Consider the following 21,596-nt stretch of genomic DNA (forward strand, 5'->3'; position numbering starts at 1 on the left):
ATGGTGTTCATACAACAACATTGTGCGTGGATGCTGAAAAGTTAATCAGTGTTTGAACATCTCAAGACTTTATTGATGGTACCTACTCTGGTCTTCCTTTTGGACCAAAAGGAATTGAGCCTTGTCCCAAGGCGGAATTCACAAGGCAAAGCGATAGCAGAGATTGGAGACGCATAGCTGGTCGTGGAAGCGAAGAAAATGACGTCGATGCCTGCGCGATGAATCTCGGTGGTAGATTGGACGAGCAGCAAATGGGCTCAGTGAACAAGAACGGCGAGAAAGATGGTGCACCGTAGTGCTGCAAATAGCAGCCAGGAGACGTGTTGTAATCTGGGTGATCCGGCTTATGTTTTTGCTAATTTCAAGACAGCGCGCTAAGTAGCGCAGAGCCTAAGGGCGAATATTCGGGTTTACTCATCAAAGTTTGGGGGCAACATAATCGGCAGCAGGTGCTCACCTCGGTTTCGAAAAGCAGACTTTGCACAACTCACATCAACGCTGGAAAGATGCGCGGAATGCGTGGTCATATAATTCTCAATCAAAGGGTTGAAGCATTTCTTCGCCGTGCCCTCTACAGCCGCTTCTTTCTACCCCTGGAACCCGTATCAGGCAAGAATATCGGCTTCCGATCATCAGCCGTTCCACAATGATCAAGATCTCGCGGTGTTGTCTCAAGCATATCAAGACCTCAGTATGGTTGACGTGTTTCTTGCAGTATTTGATGTATCCCACCGCAGGCTTCTTCTTGGATCCTCCAGGCAAGGTTATTCGAGCTGCTCGAATGCAAAATGACCTTTGATCTTTGAAATGTCACCATGTAGTTGACGCTAAATTGCCTTACAAAGCTGTTATAGAGCAAGCATGGCCTCCTGCCGGCTGACACCATACTGCAGGGAACGAGCTGCTCATTAGCGTCGCAAAATACTATGGGCAAGTAGAATGCTGGGGAAAGACTACTTCTTTATCGTGATCAACGCGAAAAGCTCAAGTGTTCTTTCTGGGGTCTTTTCTAACGCTGTCAAGTCACAAGTTGGGGGTCGGAGCAGCTCTCAAGAGTCGATCTGGATGGTGGCAGCACACAGCAATAATCGCCATTGATTCTCAGCTTCGCCGAGAAGAAGCGAACGCTTAAGAATCGACAAATCCTTGCGAGTCTTTTATCGTGTATATATTTAGAAGTATACGCTCCTACTTTCGAAGGGAAAAGCTCACAGAACACCAACACTCTACTGTCTGAGGTCTAGACATACTACCGAGAACCTACTCTGGTCTGCATTTGAGACCCAACGGAATTAAGTCTTGTCCCAATCCGAAATTTGCAAGGCAAAGCAATAGCAGAGATTGCAGATACATAGTAGATCTTGAGAACGTGAAGGAGAGGTTTGCTTGTAGACTGACAGGCAATGTGTGTGGCAATGGTATCGGCTTTATGACGGATAAGCAGGAAATTGACCAAGCGAACAAGAAATGAAGGGATATGCAGCCTACTGCAATAATATATATCGGTCGGAAAATTTGTAGTAATCTGGATGGTAGGGATTACTCCCTTCTCATCTGAGACTATCGCGCTGACTAGTGCAGAGTCACAGGGCAGAACTCCGGGTTACTCACCGGGTTAGGGCACATACATTCCCTAGAGGAATCTGTATTTTATTGCTGAGGTCACATTTGTCTCCGATGTTCATCTTGACGTGATATGAACGTACGATCAGCGTTCCTTCGGCTCCAAAAGCTTCACTTCACTACAAGTATCAACCTCAGACCTTCTGATCACTTCAATTGTCACCTTCCCTGACGGTCGCAACCGGAAGTATTGTCAGCGTCAAATTTCCAGCCGCCATGACTGTGGTACTGCACGCTCCAAAATTTCATAGCATGTATTTGCTTCTTGCTCTACAAGACAGGAATTCTCATCATGATGTCCTCCTTTTTCCATTCTATCAAGCGAAGCAATTGGAGCTCTGTTTGTCATTATTTTTCTCCTGAGTCTATCACGGAGCACAAATCGCCTATGGCAGTGGCAACATAATGTGTGTTGCAGGAGCCGATCGATGGCGGTGTGACATACTGACAGCTGGATCTCTTTGTAGTTAAGAAAGGCAATCTTGTTAAGGTGAAGTCCCACGAGGAACTTCTTCGTGCCAACAGGCTGTACTACTCCATGTGCGAGGCACAGTCTGTCGGCTTGGAATGAACGAACATGTCGTGCACGAAATGAGATCAGTATATTTCACTATTCAACGATTCACTATTCTTCTGCGGATCGTTTCTAGCCATACTTGAGGCTTCCTCCAGTTCCGTCTGACGACAGCTGAATGCTTTATTGATCCCATGACATCGCTGTCAAAGTATTGTGAAACGGACCTCGCGTCGTACCTCGTCTGCGATTTTGAGCACATCCAGCCGACTGTGCCTTGAGAAAACATTGAAATAAGCCACCCACGAATTGACACCAGTCGCTGCAGGATCGGCGACCTTGGAGCCTTGCTTCAGGAAACAAAATGAACCACAGATCTGCCTTGCAAGATCGGGTCGTCGACCGAAGAGCTCTTCGCATACGTCTCCCGAGTCAAATGTACCGCCTTGCTCGACAGGAATGAATACCATCTCGCACCAATATTGTGGACCATCCGCAAAAGCCTGGCTCAGTTGTACGGCCCGTTGCTTATCTTCCAATGCGAAAAGCAGGGCGAGACCGAAGTAGTCGATGCCGTATGTGTACCTCACGGCTTCGGAAGCCTGAATGCCGGGTGGGCGGGGATTCACCTCAATAAGCCAGCAGGATGGCGTAGAAGAAGGTTGTAGCGGCGGGCTGCGCGCTCGTAAATCCAGGATCTGGTCTTGACCCCTCGTGTACTCCATTGATGAGTTCTCTACTCTTGCTTCGACATGGAAGAAGCCGCTCGAGAAGCCAATGTCGACAAGATTCTTGCGCAATGACTCCTGCACGATAGCCTGTTCGCTCTGAGGAAGTGCGGATGGCAACAAATTCGCAAGTTCGATGAATGACTTGACTTTTGCCTGCCCGTTGGAGTCGCCGCCCTTGGGAAAGTCATCCGATACTTCAAACAGGCACACTACGCCGTCACAAAGGACCATATTGATATCAAGTTCAGGTCCGTCGCAATACGGTTCGATGACAAACTCGGTTCCGTGTCGCTCAGCTACATCCACAGATTCTGCTGCAACCCGAAGCTCATCGATATTCTCGACCCGAGACACGCCTTCGGACAAAAACCCATTTGTTGGTTTCGTGATCAGTGGGAAGCTCAGCTTATGGTTTTGTACAATCTGCAGGGCTTCCTCTGCACTCTTTGCGACAAACGCTTTGTGACCAGCAGCGACGCTAGTCTTGAACTTGTCTGTTGCAATCTCGTACGCTGCTGGAGGGGCTGAGGGAAGTCCAAGTTCACATGCAGCCCGGGCTGTCGGCCATTTATAGTGATCGCGAAAGGTGAGGATGCCATCGAGATGACCTTCGTATGAGCGCACCGCTTTCACAATGGTGCTTGCGAAATCCGGTCCTGGATGCAGTGGGCACTGCAGTGGTATGAATTCTTTGTACCAGTGTCGATACTTTGGTGCAGTCACCCAGTGGCCAGAATTATCGCACACCACCAGGTCTATGCCCAAAGCTATCGCGGCTTCGTATATGCTACCTCCTGTACCTCCACTTTCTGGACTGAATAGTCCGCCTTCGATCAATGCCAGAGTCGGACGACGCTTACAGAACGGAGAATCTGTCAACCATTGGATGGACAGACGATTGCGAAGCTCGCTGTCCAGTAGACGGAGCATGTCGCCTTGATTGGTCGTTTCCTGAATCTCTTCTGAACTGGCTCGTGCTTGTGCCTTCATGTAGCTGTTGCTGAGCAACACTGCTCCAGCGGCTGTAGTGAAGGCGCCCTCTAGCCTTTCATAGTTGCTCGAACTACCTTGGAAATAATGGAGAGGCTTTACAAAGCTTGCGACGTACTGCGCTACATCGCATCCAAGAAGTCTTTGTGCCAAAATATCTGCACGAGTGATGTGTCCTGTCTCACGGGGCACTATCAATCGCGCCACGATCCGATGCTCAGAATCCTGGTAGGCCGCTTTGAGACAATTGGTGAGAAATTCCCTGGCATGTTCAGAGCCGAGATCTTGCGATTGGAGTTCTTTGGTCCTGCCCGTAGAGCTCGTTACAGAAATCCTGGGGCTGTCGTAGTGCTCTGGCCATGAAACCGCAGAACCCTGAGGAAGTCGTTGGACGAAAATGTCGACATTGTCAAACGCGGTGGCGTCGTGCGACGCCGAATTGAATGAGTCCCTCTGCGACCAACGGCACTCGAATCGGGCTGAATGTGATGTCACGCTGTCAATACCGAGCCAAGACATTCTAAAAAAGCACAAACTTACCCTCGAAATCCTGCGCAGTAAACACAATGACCGTGCTGTGGACAGGGTTACTGATAGAACCCATTTTGCGAATAAATGCTCAAATGTAAGGTGCCCGCTTCGAGACACGGCCTTTAGAAGCACGAAGAATAAAAACTGTGCAAGGCAGCAACTGCTCGGTCCCTCTTTGGAGGTCGCGCTGTAGCATGGGTGCACAAAGTCAAAGCCCCAGTCTAGTCACCAATGCACCGCCGACAAATTGATTGTCCTTGTTTCACGGATTGTCAGGAGAACCCGAGTTTCTGTCGATCCACCGGGCTGCTGACGCTGACTCCAATCTTGCTGACACTTTTTTCAGCTTCACGCGGGTGGATCTTGGTCAAGCCACAATTACCATTTTAGGTGTGGCTTACATAGCCCTAGCTGTCAGCCTACCCAAGCACACCTTGGCCGGATCGGTCGCAGAGAAGTTGAGGGGAGTCGAAGGCAATCGAGGAAAAGACCTGACCTTGCAAGTTGACCTGGTGGCTAATGTATAGCATTTTCTTGGCACATCCATACTAACTATAGTGTCAAGATCACACCAGCACCAAGAATCAATGGCAGGCATTGAAGAATGTGCGCGCCCTCAAACGGCCTCTGCAACAGATATCGAGAAGATGAGAGACTGGAATGGAGATGAGCCAGAAGCTGTGAGCTCTTGCTTTCACGATCTGTTCTCGAAGGTTGCGCAGCAATACGCAGACGCGCCAGCCATCTGCTCCTGGGATGGTGATGGCGATTACACATACGATGAGCTGGAGCAAATCTCCAGTAACTTGGCCCATCATCTCAACTCACAACTTGGCGTCGATACGCCAGAAACTTCAATAGCAATCTGCTTCCCGAAATGCTCCGCCGCATTGATCGCAATGCTGAGTGTTTTCAAAGCTGGAGGGGCTTTCGTTGCGTTGGATTCAACATATCCGGTCGAGCGATTGAAGGTGATACTCGACTCGGCCGATGCCTCTTTGATACTCGTGCATCCAGCCGACAAGCATGTATTCCAAGACCTCCTTCCGGAAACTAGAATTGTAAGCGTCGACAAGGTCTACCTGGACAATCTTCCAGCTGCGCCCGAGACACCATACTTGACAGGAAATCCTGTTCGTCCTTCCGATTTGGCATATTTGCATTTCACATCCGGTTCGACCGGCTCTCCGAAAGGCATTATGATCGAGCATCGTCAGCTCTGCACGGCAGTGAATGCTTTGGCAACCCCGATGAACATGAACAGCACTTCACGCGTTCTACAATTTGCCGCATATATCTTTGATCTCAGCTTCGGAGATATATTCGTCACATGGTCACAAGGCGGGTGCATTTGCATTCCATCTGATCACGAGCGAGTCAACGATCTTGCCGGTGCGATCAAAAGGATGAATGTCAACAATGCCTGCCTCGTTCCCAGCGTCGCGCGAATCTTGAAACCAGAGAATGTACCAGGCCTACAGACGTTGCTTTTGGGAGGCGAAGCGCTTTTGCAAGAAAATTTGATCACTTGGGCCGGCAGAGTTACGCTTCGAGCCATGTACGGACCTTCGGAGTGTACCATCTGGTGCACTTCACAAACAAATTTGTCGATCGATAGTCGAGCAAACAATATTGGAAGAGGTTACGGAGCTCGTTTGTGGATTGCGGATAGCAGCAACCATGACATGCTGCTACCTATTGGCGGAGTAGGCGAGCTATTGATCGAGGGACCTGTCGTGGCGAGAGGGTACTTGAACAGTGAACAAACTCGTAAATCGTTCATCAAAAATCCACAATGGGCGAGAACCGAGTCTCGCAAAGTCCGAAGGTTCTACAAGACCGGTGATCTTGCCAAGTTCAACGAAGATGGCTCTGTCAGCTTCATTGGTCGCAAAGATACCCAGATCAAGCTCCATGGAAGACGGATAGAGATCGGGGACATCGAACACCACCTTTCTTCCCATGAGCTCGTACGGCAATCCGTGGTGATTCTTCCAAGTACGGGCGTTTATGTCAAGAAACTCGTCGCTGTTGTTGTGCTAGACACTGAAGAGCACAACAAGTCACGAAATAACGAGATTGAACTGGCACCCAGCAAAAAACATACAACGGAGATCGAAACAATTCGAGGATACATGGCTCTCAAGTTGCCAGGATACATGGTCCCACAAGTATGGCTCGTCGTTCAACGTATCCCTCTTCTGATCTCGGACAAGATGGATCGCGTACGAGTGAAGAAGTTTGTCGAAAGTATCCTGACGGCGACTCCACACACTTCTACCGAGAACTTATCACAAAAAGCAGATCAAGCACAAGCAAGCCAGGAGCAGACCCAAATTCTAGCATCTACAGAAGAAGTGCAGATCCGTGCTCACAAAATGTGGAAAGAGGCTCTGAGCATAGAAGATGCAGAAACCTTGCCAAAAGATAAGGAGTTTGCAAGTCTGGGAGATTCCTTCTCAGCGATGAATTTAGTTGCCAAGTGTCGATCTGAGGGGCTCGTCTTGAGTGTGGATGAGGTGCTCGGTAATCGCACGTTGACCATCAACGAGATGGCGAGAAGATTATGGCAGGTCCAATTAGCGGTGACGAAGAATGCGAAAGTGATCGAGAAGTTACGAATTCGTCCGTTGTGGTGGACTGCATGATGTTGCTAGCGTGCAGCCCTCTTCCTAATACAGTTGCAACGGAATTTGAAATCACTTTGGAGCCTTTTCTGTGTTATGATCGACCGTTATAGTGCTGCTTCCTTGGGATGCATAGAATATAGCGAGCCGTTTACACCTCAGTATCAGTCATCAGGCATTGATATCAGTGTTTATTGCGCCACCTCTGCAGCCCGCAACGCGTCGTGAAGCCTTCTGGTCAGCAAATCCTTGTCTTCGAGTCCGACACTGATCCTGATGATATGCTTTGGCATTCCAAGTGACTCTGCCCAATCCAATTCAAACGCGTGCGCAAGTTGCGAGTATGGCAACACCAACGTGAAATTTGCACCGAAGCTTGGTCCCTTGCATAGATCGATGGCGTTATAAAATGTTCGGGCCTGCGCTGGGTCCTTGAAGATGACGCTGATCAGAGAACCGTATCCGCCTGATGGCTTCCGGCGATATCGCTCGTAAAGATGCCTGCTAGCGACAGTGGTGGGATAATTCACCCGAGTAATCAAATCAGCCGGCTGCTTTTGGAGGAAATCGACAATCGCGAGGGCGTTGCGGTTGGCTATTTGGACGCGCTCGGGGAAACTGAGGCAGTTTTGTAGCAGCACTGCGGCGTCTTTGGGAAACATGAGGTCCTCATGCATTTCATCCAAGGTAGAACGAAGGTGCGAGTAGTGCTTTGATCTGGGATTCAGCACCACACTACCTCCCATGACATTGCAAGCTCCGCTGAACAGCTTTGTCAGGCTCGTGATCAAGACATCTACAAGAAGAAGCACGTCAACATTGACGAATGTGCCAATCGTTTCGTCGCAGACCACCACGAAATCGTACACGTCGGCCAGATTGCGGATCCGATAGAGATCGGGTATGGCACACAGCGGATTGGATGGAACCTCGCAGAACAAGCAGGCAATCCGAGACCCTGACTGGAGCTTTGCTTCGAGCACATCGAGCTCTTTGGAGGTGCCTTGGGAATAGAACGTGAAACGCTCGTATCCAGAAAGATTCACGCATTTTGGCGTTGACCCATAAGGCCAGCCAAACACGACTGCTTCGGAGGCGCCAGTGTTTGCTGAGGGAACCAATGCTCGCGCGACCGCGCTGATAGCACACATTCCTTTTGGAAACAAGCACACATCTTTCTGCCAGTCGAGGAGATCATCGATCTCGGCTATAGGTTGCGCCCATTTTGCAATCAGTTTCCTGATTTCGTTCGCTGATTCGCTTGCCGGTGGCGGCCAGGGTGTGGTGGCAACCTGTTTCTGTGAGGTACAGAGCATTTCCGATGCAGGTGGCGATGGTGGCGGTGATGGCAATAGCTCATTCTGAGGCGTAGTGAGGATTTCCATGAGATTGAACCTCTCTGAGCAGAAAATGGCATGACGACTGGATATGCCGTCTCCGAACCACCCCCAGAATTCGACGATTGATTCCGCAAGTTTCTGGTCGTATAGAACCGCTGTGAACTGTGCCCAGCGTGCGACTTCATCATTTCCAATCTCGTTCTTTGAAAGAAAAAACGAGATGCTTCGGGTAGGTGCAAGTCGCTCATCACAAGCGGTGGCTTTTGTGAGAAGGTACTGTTCGCAGCGGCGTGCACCATTGAGAGATGGGAATATAGCGCATTTGTACGCTGGCGCAGCTTGAAGTCGCTGCAGAACGACCTTGTTCAAGATTTCCACATCGGCATGTTGGTAAAATCTAAGTGATTCAGTCAATGCCAACTCTGCTTGAGCATAATTTCTTTCCTTACCTGGGATAGTCGCTTTGTAGCTTTTCATGTATATTCCGATCCTGTTGCATGTATCGAACAATATTGTCCCATGTGGGTAAAGAAACACTGACGGCCTGTTCGGAGGTGTCAGCTCAATAGAGTGCAACAAGTGAGGCACCTTTTCGTACGTGTTTGTCGTTGGCTGGTAGAGAGTTTCCAAGCGGCAGCGAATGCGCCCCGTTCGACATCCTGGATTGCTATCATCGAATGATGGTATGCTGCGCTGCGTTCGGACGCTGCGTTGAGTAGTGCCTGGCCCCGTCAATATGCTTAGGTCAGGTCAGCAAGCGTGTCAGCAAAACACAGCTAGCCCAAAGCCGTGGAGACCACTCGACACCCGTACTCTTGGCAAGCATACAACATGCATTCTAGTGACTATTACAGACATAGCTTTGTCAATTTTGAAAGCGTCGAGTAATTCAAGAGCTCGCTGTGCAAGGAACTCCTTCCCATAATGGAAGTGCTGGAGGAGAAGCGAGCTGCGCGCAAAGATGGAGTCATGGAGGTGATCAAAGGCAAGCCGCCAGTGAGTAAACATGAAGCTACACAAGAGCGAGTCATGTGCATTCAGGATATCAAAGAAGTGGCAGACCGCAAGCTTCCTCGAGTGCATAGAAGTTAGTTCCAATTCGCAATTTGTCTGCTCCAGAATGACAATTCAGGCTGAGATCAATCCTAGACTATTACAACGATGGAGCAACGGCCATGGTCACAGTCCACGAAAACTCGTCAGTCTTCGACAAATATCGCATCCGGCCGCGAGTCTTCGTAGACGTCTCCAAATGCACACCTGCGGTGGAATGCCTAGGTCGCAATATCAGCTTTCCCATCGGAATCTCGCCAGCAATACAGTTCATCGCGCACCCAGACGCCGAGCTGGCAACGGCACGAGCTTGCTCGAGGCGAGGTGTCAATATGGCAATCGCAAGCCTGGCAAGCAGACCGATCGATCAAATTTGTGCGGCTGGTCGAGCAGTCGACTTGGAGATGACCTATGCCATGCAAATGTACCCTTTCAAGAACCGCACGATGCTTCTGCAATTGATTCGAGCAGCCGAAGCGCAAGGCTGCAAAGCAATTTTCTTGACAGCCGACTCGCCCGCGCTTGGCGTACGGTTTCGCGAATGGAAAGATGATTTTCGCATCCCTTCCGATCAAGGGTTCCCAAACATTGGCTGGACCGCCGAGCGCATCCAGGCGCAGAGTAACGATGCGATGGCGCAGGACACTTTGGACGAAACTCAGAACTGGGAGCGCGACATTGCTTGGTTCCGGCGCAATACCAAGATGGAAATCTGGATCAAGGGCATCTTGACTGCCGAAGACACTGAGAAAGCAGTCGAGATGGGGTGTGCTGGCATTATTGTCAGCAATCATGGTGGACGACAGCTCGATAGCGTACCCGCCACATTGGACGCTCTTCCAGAATGTGTCAAAGCTGCAAATGGACGACTGAAAGTCCACGTAGACGGCGGTATCAGGACGGGCGCGGATATCTTCAAGGCCATCGCGCTGGGAGCGGAATGCTGTTGGCTCGGCAGGCCGGCGCTGTGGGCTCTGGCGGTAAGTACTCGCCTACCGTGATTGTTGACTTCTCCAGCTGACCCATGTGCAGTATGATGGCGAGAAAGGGGTGGATCACATGCTTCGATTGCTCTACGAGGACTTCGTACGATGCATGAAGCTTGCTGGATGCAATTCAGTCAAGGACATCACCAGGGCAAGTCTGGGAGTCGTGAAGGCCGACGGACCGCTGTCGAGGCTTTGATAGACGTTGAATGATTACTCGTCATTTCTCAACGAATGTTGGTCAAATCTCATACGACAACGTGGTGCTGGGCATGTCAAGCGAAATAGTAAAGAGAGGAAGATTTGCGAGCGGTTTCAGCGAGGATATGACGAGATGGAGAGTTACTTGCAAAAAGCGTGGGAAATCTCATCCGTGCCAACTCCTAGAATTCCGAATGCAAGCGTCAAATCTATCATCTATCGCGACCAGCAGTCTTCTAATCAAGATACTCTGACTTCTCTGGTGTCCGGACCTGCCAACGCTGTATCTCGCGCTCCTCGGCGTTATGGGCCTCCTCAATAGCCCACCGCGCATCAAGCCAGCACTTCCTTCCCCGGCCCCGGCCCGTGTCAAAGAGTCGAAATAGATGCGGCGACGGATTGCCGTCCATAAGCAATTTGTACAGCTGCGGATCATGATACCACAGACTCCAGGATTGCCACTTCCACCAACTGCCGAGATGGTCATATATGCCTGCGCCTGCGACTTTATCGTGCCACATTTCCCACTCGAGGCCCGGTACGCGACCTGGAAACATCACGTCGCCATGCTTCAAGAGATTTGCCACGTGCCGGAAATGGGCATCCACGTTACGCTCCATCTCCGATTGCGATGGCATTGGGTATCCGCCACTCCATAGCTGGGCCATGGCCATCGACACGACATCCGCCAAGGGTAGAGAGCCCTGCAGTCGGACCGCGTAGCCAAGAATAGCGAGTGAGTGCGGGTGCTGTAGCGACAGCCAGTTCTGATACAAATTGAGCACCGGATGATCTTTCCTCGATGCCTTTGGGATCATGGAGAATCTTTCTGGCGCCAAATCGGCATTTGCAGGATCGCAGTCTGTCGGAAGCAACGCAGAAGCATCTGTCCTCGCGCCTGTCGCGCAAATGATGGCGTCGATATCTTCCAGAATGGTGCCATCGACGAGCTTCACCGAACGCGGACCGACAATTTCAGCCACGCCTACCACTGATTCCATCTGCCCATTCTTGAGGAGCGGAATCAAGTGTTCCGCGTACACCGGAATTCGGGAGTCGATGTGAACGTCTTGACGCGCATTTCGGTCCAAGATTGGGGTATCTTTGATCTCTGGATACGAAGTATCCTGCAGTCCTCTCAGTCGTCTTCTCGTAAGCATCCTCCCGACTGCAGGCGCCAGAGTCTCAATGCGGCTGTGCTGCAACTTCCCACGCATTGGCTGCGCCAATGATTTTCCATTGACCACTCGTGGAATCTGGGAAACGAGTTAGCATCATCTTACCAGCGGTCAGCGGTAGTACTCACCAGCAGAACTTGTCTACGGTGGCTGCAGGACACCTTGGCTACCCCTTCTCTTGCAAGATGGCGCGCACAGTCGGCTCCCGTGAGGGCGAGGCCAATGACGAGAACTCTCTTGCCTCTGTATCGAGATGGCTCTTTCATTCGCAGGCCGTGAAGAATATCGCCCGCGAAATACTCACGTCCTTTCAAATCAGGCCAATTGAGCTTACAATGGATTCCAGTCGCGAACACGAGCCGGTCAAACTCTCCAGTACCTCTTTGGTTGTTGGACTGCCCACCCTTCTGCAACTCCAGACGCCATTTCTTGTTGCTTTCGTCTCGGATCACCTTGGTCACCCTAGTGTTCAAACAAATATGCAGTCTCAAATTGAAATGATCACAGTATGATTCGAGGTACGCATTCATCTGCGCAGCTGTCGGAAATCTGTCGACATCCTCACCCATCGGAAAATCCGTATACGCGCACTGCAGAGTTCTCGTTAGTGGGAATAGCAAGCATAATCCTTTGATCAACACCCACGGAATGCTTCGTCAAGACCGCTCTGCTCTCAGGCAGGACAGATGTCTGGTTAGGGTCTGTCGTCGCATGCCAGAGGCCACCGACATAATTGGCTTGTTCGAAGACAGTAACATCGAAGCCTTGCTCGAGGAGATTCTTGGCAGCGACGAGACCAAGACCGCCAGCGCCGATCACACAGATGCTTCTCCCAATGTCACCAGACATGATTCTGAACGAAGGTACGATAGGGCTCCAGGGAAAGTCAGTTCGATACAGCGGTGGAGACAACTCACTGATACTGAGTACGGCCTAGTTTCACCAAACTGTGATAGCCATTGCCTTACCTTTACTTCCGCGGCAAGCACGACCAACGTGACTAGCACGCGCTTCAGCCACAACATCGTCACAATGTGCTGACAGAAGCCACAGTTTGATACCCTTGAGGCTTATGCAAACATAAAATGCTGACACTGATGTGCTGACAGTGGTGGTTGCCTGTATAGTTTCGCCGCTGACCGTCAGCGCTGACATGTGGAATTGCTGACATCCCACTAAACAATGAAATCACTCAATCGAGCATGGGTTGAAAGAATTCGGCAGGGGTCCATTGAAGCTTCAAGAGAAATCAAGTCCAGTCGGTCTGTATGCAAGAGTGCTCCCCCACGTGCAGGCTGTACTTGTAGTCATGCACTGAACATTTTGATGACCACACCAAGCCACAACCCAAGCCAGCCCATCTTGATGGTGACAATCGGTGACTGGTAGTCATCCACCACTACAGTGGATGATGGCTCGCTGAATAGTCCAAATCCCGAGGTCGCAATGAGGGATGAATTTATCATCTGCCCAGAATTTGACCAGCATTCATTATGGCTTCCGTAAATATTGATAGCGTTACAACCACACGGTCCCACTCTTAAGCGAACCCACGTCCAAACAAAGCCATCCCAGCAAAGCGCCTTTCGAGCTTCCTGTTGCAGTGAAGCCTGCCGTGCCACACGCATACATATAGTGATCGCCCCTGCATACGCGCCAGCCCGTGACTAATTGCCAGCGATTGGCCGCAGCACGGCTTAATCGAATGTGACCGTGTCATCCGAACCCGGAATCGAGTGTGGGCGAATCCTGCCAGCCGCATCTCGAATCCTTTCCGCACCTCGAATCCTTCCCGCACCTCAGCTCAGCTCCTTTCAGCTCACGGTTCCAGGATCCAGCAGGCGCCGACGACTACCTTCCCCACTGCCGTTCGCAGGGCAAATTTTTGTTTGCTGCGGTTTGTCCCTTGCCGTATCGAACGGTGCCCAGACCGGCCACGTCGTGAATCATGGCCGAACGACAGGAAGGAGACGTTCCCACAGCAGAAAGCACCATCAAAACCGTTTCCAGCGCTGGTGCCGTCGTCGTCGAACCTATCGAGACCACCAGACCGTCTTCCCGCGAAGACGAGACTTCCCAGCGTCCCTCCAATTCCAATCCAGAGGCCCTCGAAACCGAAGAGCTCAAACACCGCTCCAAACTCCAAGTCTGGTCCATCGTTCTCGCTCTCTATCTGGTACTCTTCATCGCCGCCCTCGACCAGACCATCATCGCCACCGCTATCCCGACTATTACGTCCTCTCTCCGCTCTGCTTCAGGCTATACATGGCTTGGCGGCGCGTATCTGCTCGCCACCGCAGTTGCGGGACTGCTATGGACGAAGGGGAGTGATATTTGGGGGCGGAAGCCGGCATTGTTAGGGAGTGTGGTTTTGTTCGCTGTGGCGAGTTTGATTGCTGCGTTAGCTATCAGTGGGTCTTTTCTCCCTAAGGATGGAATGTTGCAAGGTGCAGGTCGCTAACATTTTGTCTTTTCTGTTATACAGATATGCGGATGTTGATTGCTGCTCGTGCGCTGCAAGGTGTGGCGGGAGGAGGTCTCTTCCAGTTGACTGCGATTACGATTAGTGATATCTTTAGTCTGCGGGAGCGAGCTTTGTACTTTGGACTCATGGGCGGTATTTGGGCTCTGGCTGGTTCTGCTGGTCCACTGATCGGTATTTCGAACTCATTGACACCCGCACGCGATTCTGGCTGATTCGATTTAGGTGGTGCCTTCTCCGAACTGGTCAGCTGGCGGTGGTGTTTCTGGATTAATCTTCCAGTTTGTATGTCTCTACGCGGCTTCCCTTTAAAGACCTTCGTAAACTAACATGACCCGAACAAGGCGGCCTCTCGCTCGCCCTCCTTCTCCTCTTCCTCGACGTCCACAATCCACGTACCAAACTCCGCGACGGCCTCGCAGCAATCGACTGGTTCGGCATGTTCTCCTTCCTCGGAGTTTCTATCCTCCTCCTACTAGGCCTCAACTTCGGCGGTTCCGTCTTCCCATGGAACAGCGCAACAGTCATCTGTCTATTAGTCATTGGAGCCGTCATGATCGGCCTATTCCTCTACAGCGAAAAGCGAGCCAAATACCCTCTAATGCCACTCGACACCTTTAAGCTCCTCTCCAACAACGCAGTAATCCTCCTCGCAATCGGCCACAGTATGGTGAACATCGGCGCCGAATACTACCTCCCACTCTACTTCCAATCCGTCAAAGAAGCCTCCCCACTCCGCAGCGGAATCCTCCTCCTCCCGCTAACCTGCACCGCCGCCGCCGCCGACGTCGCAGCCGGCATCGTAATCCACCGCACCGGCCGCTATCGCGAGATTATCTGGCTAGGCGTCAGCCTTATGACGCTGGGCACAGGACTGTACATCTACTTCTGGACCCACACGCCCATCGCCCAAGTCATCGGATTCCAAATAATCGCAGGAACCGGCACGGCGCTTCTGTTTCAAACGCCCATGCTCGCCATCCACAGCACCATCCCGCAAGCCGACGTGGCGTCCGCGACCGCATCGCTGGGATTCCTCCGCGCGCTCGCGACGTCCGTGTCCGTTGTCGTCGGCGGGGTGATTTTCCAAAACAGCATGGGGACGCGGCAGGATGAGCTCGCGCGGGCAGGCATCACGGGGGATCTGCTCGATCAGTTTTCCAGCGATAAGGCTGCAGCGAATGTTGAGCAAGTCAAGACATTGACGGAGCCTGCACAGCGAGACGCCGTGGAAGCCGCGTATGCGTACAGTATTCGCAACATTTTCATCTTTTATACGTGTCTTGCAGGCTTGACGATGTTGGCTAGTGTCTTTATCAAGCAGGGCCACATGAGCAAGGAGCATACCGAGACGAAGACGGGCGTGGATAACATGATCAAACGTGAGAAGGAGGTTGGAACATCGTAAAGAGAAGGGAAATTCATACGCCCCACTGACAGTCTAGTGTTATATGAAAGACCTCAGAAAGCAGAATCGAAACATGTCGTTATTGTTATTTCTCTTGCTCTAAGGACGATTATAGAAGCACTGCTGTGTACCTTATTTCAGTCGGCTGCAGCATTATTTAGCAGCATTTAGTAGGGACGCCCGCAGAGGAGGCCTTCCTGCAACTGTAGCTCATATCGTTTAATTAGTAAGTGTCTGGACATTTGCCTATACTTATCGGAACCGAGACAACTCGAGGTCCCTAACCTTCTCTGCCAGTTACTTCCGAAAGCTTCGTATTAAGGTTGCCCTAGACATAGTCAATATTGAGCAGAGGTCTATGCCGAGTCCTGCTCAAGGGAGCTGAAACACTTCTCTCACCGCCGCCCCCAACCTGCGGATGCCCTCGTCGATTCTATCAAACGGCGCTGCCGCGAATGTCGCCCGAAAGTAGACGCCCGTCAATTTCTGCCTGCGGTCCGGCCGAAACCACGACCCCTGCAGCAGGTGCGTCTTGTGCCGCAATACCGCCTCTGCCATCCGCTCCTCCAATTCTTCTGCGGTGCCCTGGCTCTGCCCATTCGACGCGCTCTTCCACGCTGCGTGATGGATGCGCAGCCAGAGGAACATGCCGGCTCGCGGTACATTCCACGTAACGAGCCCGTCGGGCAAGTGTCGCTGACAGGCGGCCAGTAGGGCATCGCGACGTGCACTGTACTCCACGCGCAGGTGCATCATCCAGTCGAGGAAGCCTTCATGGCCCCAGTGCGACTGCAGCAAAGAGTAGAGCACGAGTTGGCTCATGCCCGACGGTCCCTGCGTGGACAGCTCCGCGTGCCGGCGAAATCGTTCGACGATCTGCTTCGGCGCCGTCACCCACCCTGCGCGCATGCCGGGAGCCACGACTTTGGAGAAAGAATCCATGCGCACCACCCGCCCGTCAGTGTCCATGGACAAGTATGACGGCACGAGAGACTGCAGGAACTCTTCCCGATGCGTTAGCGGCTTCTCGTGCGGCTCCTGCATCTGCAGAAAGTAGTACGGCTCGTCCTCCACAATGAGCAGATCGTGCTTTTGTGCCATCCGGTAGATTTGTCTTCGCCGCTGCGCAGTTTGAGTGACGCCCGTTGGATTGTGCCCGGTGGGAACGGTGTACACCAAGAACGGCTTGGGCCCACGAGCGTAGTCCCACGTGCTCAGCACCTCGTCGAGATCCTCTGCACGCATTCCCTCCCCGTCCATCTCTACCGCCGACGTCTTCACTCCGAGTGGAGCTGCCGTTTCGACAGCCGCCACAAATGTGTACTCCTCCGACAACATCCAGTCACCTGGACGCGAAAACATGCGGAGCAACATGTCAAACGCTGCAGTGTTGCCATTCGTCATGATGCAGCCCCAGTCCTGGTACTGAGGCTTGTGTACGAGTTTGGTGTGCTCAGTCACATATTGAAGCAGCTGCGGGATGCCATTCGCTTGTCCGTACTGCAGTGCTGTCGAAATGTCGACCTGCGATCTGCCTTGAGCGACGTCCTGCTTGCCGATCGGTAGTGCCGCGGATCTTCGCTCATGCACATGACGGGAGGGACGGGCAGAGGCAAAAGGCACGTGAAGTTCAACTGCATGGATGGGAAAGTATTCTGTCGAGGGCAATCCGCCTCCGAGAGAAATGAGCTCGAGCTCGTCGAGGCATTTGGCAGACGAAATCATGGAGTTTCCTTTCCGATGAATGGCTTCTCGAGTGAGACGATCTATGTATACTACATCAGCAGAGAAAGAGATTCGTCTTCGAAGATCACGTACGGTCCCAGCGCTTCGCTTTTAAGTCATTTGTGCCATTAGCAGTCTGCGTGCCGGACACTGCCTCTGCACTGCTGGTCTGTGGCACTTTGACTGTCGTGTTGCATTCCTGGACTTTCCTCGCAGGCTCACTAGCAACGCCTTCCAAGTCGTTCGTCGAGCCCTCGACACCTTTAGTAGTCCCACTATCGCGCCTCGAACCAGGCGCCGACCCCTCCAGATACCTTTGGGACCCAGCCAGGGCTTCCAACCCCTTCAACTGATGTCTCATCACCTTCTTCATTCCATTCCGAGGAATCGACTCACAGAAAATCACACCTCCCGTCGGCGCTTTCGCCGCTCCCAGCCTGCTCTCAATGAACCTAAAGACATCCGAAGCGGAAGGTTGACACTCTGCTTTTCGGACCACATACGCGATACACTCGTTGTCGCCTTCTACATCGCGCGCCCGTACCGCTGCGACGGCAGCGTCGTCAATTGCGACGTGTTTCATGAGCTCTGCTTCGATTTCCGCAGGAACGATACGTGCAAGCCCCGCAGTGAACATTTCGTTGAAACGACCAGTCAGCGCCAACTGTTGGTTCTTGGGATCCAGATACCCGCGATCTCCGGTTCGGAACCACGTCGCGCCACCATTGTCGTCGTCGAGGAGGATTTCCTGCGTAGCGGAGGGGTTGTTGCAATATCCGCTGAATAGTGTCTCGCCGCGGACGCAGATCTCGCCTTCCTGATGAGAGGGCAGGGCTTGGAGGGTTTCGTGATCGATGATTTGCAGCTCGGTGCCTGGTGGCAGGAACCCGACGTATCCTGGACCGGGTCTCCATTGCTTGTCCAGACTCGCGGGGGTCATGGCCACAATGCCATATTCGGTAGAGCCATAGCCCGATCTGAGACATGTGTGTTTGGGGAGAATGGAGGCGAATTCTGCGACGCCCTCAGGCCGTGAGCTGGCTCCGCCTACGATGATGGTGCTGAGCGAGTTCAGACAGTCTGCCGATCGCTTGCCAGCTCGCACAGTCATCGTGATGAGCTCCATCGTTCTCGGCGGCATTTGCACAACTGATATCTTCCACCTTTGAATCCTGTCCATGATGCTCACTTCGTCACCGTAATTGGAAACATATGCCGGCAGATAGCCCGCGAAAGCACGCTGGCAGATCATCTGTCCACCCGCAGACGAAAGATTGATGTACTGCAGTTGCGAAGTATCTGCTGGTGACGGCACAAAATCACGAGCATCAATTCTCGCCACCAGTGCAGCATGACTGAGCTCTACAGCTTTCACATTGCCCGTCGTGCCGCTGGTGAACATACGCAACGCGATGCGTTTTCTGCTGTTCGAAGACGCATTCCGGTTCGTCCATAAAGAATCATCAGCATCGAGGAAAGAGCTGAACGCCAACTTCGAGCCATGTGCCTGCGTCGCGCCCGGAGGATCGAAAATGATGACTTTCAATTCCGCCAGTGACGCATCTGTCGCGGCGTCTTCAGCAATCTGGGAGAATTCAGGCGCCACGAACAACCATCTGATCTGCGCCACACGCAGATACGTGACGAGCTTGTCTTTGGTATCTGCCGGCGGGATGCCCGCGAACGTGGCGCCCGCCCCAATGGCGCCATCGGCGAGAACGTAGTACCAGATATCGTTGCGAGCGAGGAGTCCCAGCCCATCTTGATCGGAGAGACCGAGCTGCTGCAAGAATACACCGATTCGTTTGACGGCAGAGGCATATTCGGCCCAGGTGATGTGTTGATTAGATGCATCTGCGTCGACGATGACGGGCTTGTGGATGTCCGCTGGTGGCTGAGAGAGGATGCGAGTGGTGTAGTCCATCTTGCCCGCCGGTATGTTGAACAACTGCGCTGTTAGTAGTCTCGACTCATTCCAGCAGGATATATCTGGCCGAACGTTTAGATTCCTGAGGGTCCTTGGCCTGCTGCGTGCCCCTGCAGACAGCACAATCCGCCACGAATTCTGAACGCAGCCGCCGTGGGACGGTTGCTGACAAGTAGGTCATGCTGAGCGGCGTCATCACGGTAATCAAAAGTTGCTTCGGATTCCATCACTAGCAGTCTACACTGGCTGAGGATGAGGATGTGGGGACACTTTCAACATTTGAAGAGTGCAGCTGAGGCTTGCGACGTCTCTTGAAGAGTGCTCGCGATGGACGTGATGATTGAACTAAATGTCCCGCCAAGACTGGAACGGAGATTGCATGCCAATGACGCCGATGCGAAATGCTGCTCCCCGAATTTCCCTCACACCAAGTGCATCGCTATCATATGTACACACTTTCGAATGCCCAAAATCAGTCTTCACTGTTAGCCAATGCCGTCAGATCCATTTCCCTCCTGTCTCGCCGACGAACGCGGATGGTGGCGAGCTTGTCCGACAAATTTGCGCCCGCCGAGTGGTGAATGTACTCCTTGGTATTTGGATCCAACTCAACGTCAAATTCCATCAGAAAGAATGCAAGCGCCAGCTTGAGCTCTGTCTCCGCGAGGAATCGGCCTGGAAACATCACCGATCAGCCTCAATTGTCAATCGAAAGTCCTTGATACGTCCATACCTGGACAAGCCCACGAGCCGTAGCCGAATTGGATGATCGTCGTCGAGAGACCAGTATACTGATTGCCATCATTATGTGCTCCGCGAAGACGCAGGAAGCGATGCTCGTCGAAAACATGTGAATCCCGAAAGATGGCTGGGTCCATATTCTGCCCGGCGAACGTCACGAATGCCCCCTTGGGTAAGATTGTGCCGTCTGAAAGCTCAACATTTCGCGTTGCCATGCGGCGGAGGGGAACTGCGCTTTCAAATCAGCGCCGGTATTTCATCAGACTGATATCGCGATTAGTGATCTTACCTATATTATTCTGGAGTTTCGAGGCATTGAATCAGCATAGCCTGTCGGAAATCGCCCATCTACGCTTGAACTTACCGGCATCATTCGCTGCGACTCCTTGAGAAAGCTGTCCATTAGCGTCAGTTTCGCAAAGACGTTTTTGCTCCAGGTCTTCTCCTCTCCCAAGACCTTTACCAGTTCTTCTCTCAGTGGCTGGACAACATGAGGATGTTTGCACAGATCGAGGACTGCAGCGTGCATGGTCTCTGTTGTGTTGTGCACAGCTCCCAACGTGAGGAGCATTTGAGCACCGACTGCATCAATTTCCTGGCCATAACGCTGACTCGACTGCAATAACCATCCCAGCGAGTCGCCGACTTTCGATGTCTCGTACTCCCCAGCATCAATTAAGCGCTGACGTTCTTTGATCAGTGGCCGGATCGTCGCCTCGGCGTCCGCACACTGTGCGCGCACGATTTTACTTTCCGCGAACCAAAAGCGATGAGCGAGTGTTCGCAAAAGCGGCGGACATGCGCGAAGCCTTCCAGACGCTCTGAACGCATTGGATGTGTAGCTGCGCACGATATCGATCCAGGCTCTGTTTCGACAGGCTTCCTGGCCCAAAAAGAGCAAAGTGGAAAGCCGAGCAACAATCTCCTCGCACACTGGCTGCATGGCCACGGGACGCCATTCCTGCGCTCCTTCTTTTCTCCAAGGCATCGATGCTTTGATTACCTCGACAGTCTCTACAGCCATCTCTTTCGTCATTCCGAACATGGCAGCCGATATCTTCCCGGTTACTACATGCCGAATCGGCCCTGGATAGAGACGCATTGCTCGAAAGCCAATCATACCAGAATATATCCAAAAGTGCTCCGTGGAGAACGCTTTCTGCGCATCGAGGCCTTTCTTGGCATCGATCTCTTTGCTGGCTCGAATTTCTTCCAGGAATCGATTTGGAACGATGATCTTCGGGCCGTTTCCCGTCATGATCTGGTAAAATCCATTGTTGGTGAGCTTACGGCCAAGCGCCAATGTCTCAGCGGAATGTTTTGTCCAGCTTGTCGCGGGATCCAAGCCGTCCAATGCGATCAGCGGGAATCCAGGCCATGGTTTTGTTCGTGCGAGCTGCTGTTGGTACGCTCGCACGACAACGGCCACCAGCAGAAGCAGGAGACTAAGCTCGATGCTCCAATGCATGATTGTGGAAAGATTTTCGAGCAACATCTTCCTTTCGTGCTGTTGGCAGATGTGTGCGATTTTCCTTGGCA

General features: G+C 52.2%; 8 protein-coding genes across 8 annotated transcripts; 3 read left to right on the forward strand and 5 right to left on the reverse strand.

Moving 5' to 3' along the window:
* Positions 1 to 2,343: 2,343 nt before the first annotated feature.
* CKM354_000005700 (uncharacterized protein) lies at positions 2,344 to 4,377 on the reverse strand (the record flags this gene model as incomplete). The annotated part of the gene is made up of 1 exon (XM_044795139.1): positions 2,344 to 4,377. One exon carries the CDS (start codon positions 4,375 to 4,377, stop codon positions 2,344 to 2,346), a length of 2,034 nt encoding a protein of 677 aa, XP_044651074.1.
* A 659-nt stretch (positions 4,378 to 5,036) lies between these two features.
* CKM354_000005800 (uncharacterized protein) lies at positions 5,037 to 7,037 on the forward strand (the record flags this gene model as incomplete). The annotated part of the gene is made up of 1 exon (XM_044795140.1): positions 5,037 to 7,037. One exon carries the CDS (start codon positions 5,037 to 5,039, stop codon positions 7,035 to 7,037), a length of 2,001 nt encoding a protein of 666 aa, XP_044651075.1.
* A 170-nt stretch (positions 7,038 to 7,207) lies between these two features.
* CKM354_000005900 (uncharacterized protein) lies at positions 7,208 to 9,014 on the reverse strand (the record flags this gene model as incomplete). Its single annotated transcript, XM_044795141.1, has 3 exons — positions 7,208 to 8,753; positions 8,806 to 8,900; positions 8,955 to 9,014. 3 exons carry the CDS (start codon positions 9,012 to 9,014, stop codon positions 7,208 to 7,210), a joined length of 1,701 nt encoding a protein of 566 aa, XP_044651076.1.
* Positions 9,015 to 9,325: 311 nt separating this feature from the next.
* Positions 9,326 to 10,594, forward strand: CKM354_000006000 (uncharacterized protein; the record flags this gene model as incomplete). Its single annotated transcript, XM_044795142.1, has 3 exons — positions 9,326 to 9,443; positions 9,506 to 10,389; positions 10,442 to 10,594. The coding sequence occupies 3 exons, from the start codon at positions 9,326 to 9,328 to the stop codon at positions 10,592 to 10,594; spliced, it is 1,155 nt and encodes a 384-aa protein (XP_044651077.1).
* A 238-nt stretch (positions 10,595 to 10,832) lies between these two features.
* Positions 10,833 to 12,623, reverse strand: CKM354_000006100 (uncharacterized protein; the record flags this gene model as incomplete). Its single annotated transcript, XM_044795143.1, has 3 exons — positions 10,833 to 11,852; positions 11,903 to 12,364; positions 12,420 to 12,623. 3 exons carry the CDS (start codon positions 12,621 to 12,623, stop codon positions 10,833 to 10,835), a joined length of 1,686 nt encoding a protein of 561 aa, XP_044651078.1.
* Positions 12,624 to 13,722: 1,099 nt separating this feature from the next.
* Positions 13,723 to 15,664, forward strand: CKM354_000006200 (uncharacterized protein; the record flags this gene model as incomplete). The annotated part of the gene is made up of 4 exons (XM_044795144.1): positions 13,723 to 14,185; positions 14,260 to 14,430; positions 14,482 to 14,541; positions 14,601 to 15,664. The coding sequence occupies 4 exons, from the start codon at positions 13,723 to 13,725 to the stop codon at positions 15,662 to 15,664; spliced, it is 1,758 nt and encodes a 585-aa protein (XP_044651079.1).
* A 372-nt stretch (positions 15,665 to 16,036) lies between these two features.
* On the reverse strand, positions 16,037 to 19,313 carry CKM354_000006300 (uncharacterized protein; the record flags this gene model as incomplete). Its single annotated transcript, XM_044795145.1, has 2 exons — positions 16,037 to 17,430; positions 17,483 to 19,313. The coding sequence occupies 2 exons, from the start codon at positions 19,311 to 19,313 to the stop codon at positions 16,037 to 16,039; spliced, it is 3,225 nt and encodes a 1,074-aa protein (XP_044651080.1).
* Positions 19,314 to 19,788: 475 nt separating this feature from the next.
* Positions 19,789 to 21,525, reverse strand: CKM354_000006400 (uncharacterized protein; the record flags this gene model as incomplete). The annotated part of the gene is made up of 4 exons (XM_044795146.1): positions 19,789 to 19,991; positions 20,050 to 20,286; positions 20,347 to 20,356; positions 20,422 to 21,525. The coding sequence occupies 4 exons, from the start codon at positions 21,523 to 21,525 to the stop codon at positions 19,789 to 19,791; spliced, it is 1,554 nt and encodes a 517-aa protein (XP_044651081.1).
* Between the last annotated feature and the right edge of the window lie 71 nt (positions 21,526 to 21,596).

Source organism: Cercospora kikuchii (genome assembly GCF_019650295.1).
Source record: "Cercospora kikuchii DNA, contig_00001, whole genome shotgun sequence".
NCBI lineage: Eukaryota > Fungi > Ascomycota > Dothideomycetes > Mycosphaerellales > Mycosphaerellaceae > Cercospora > Cercospora kikuchii.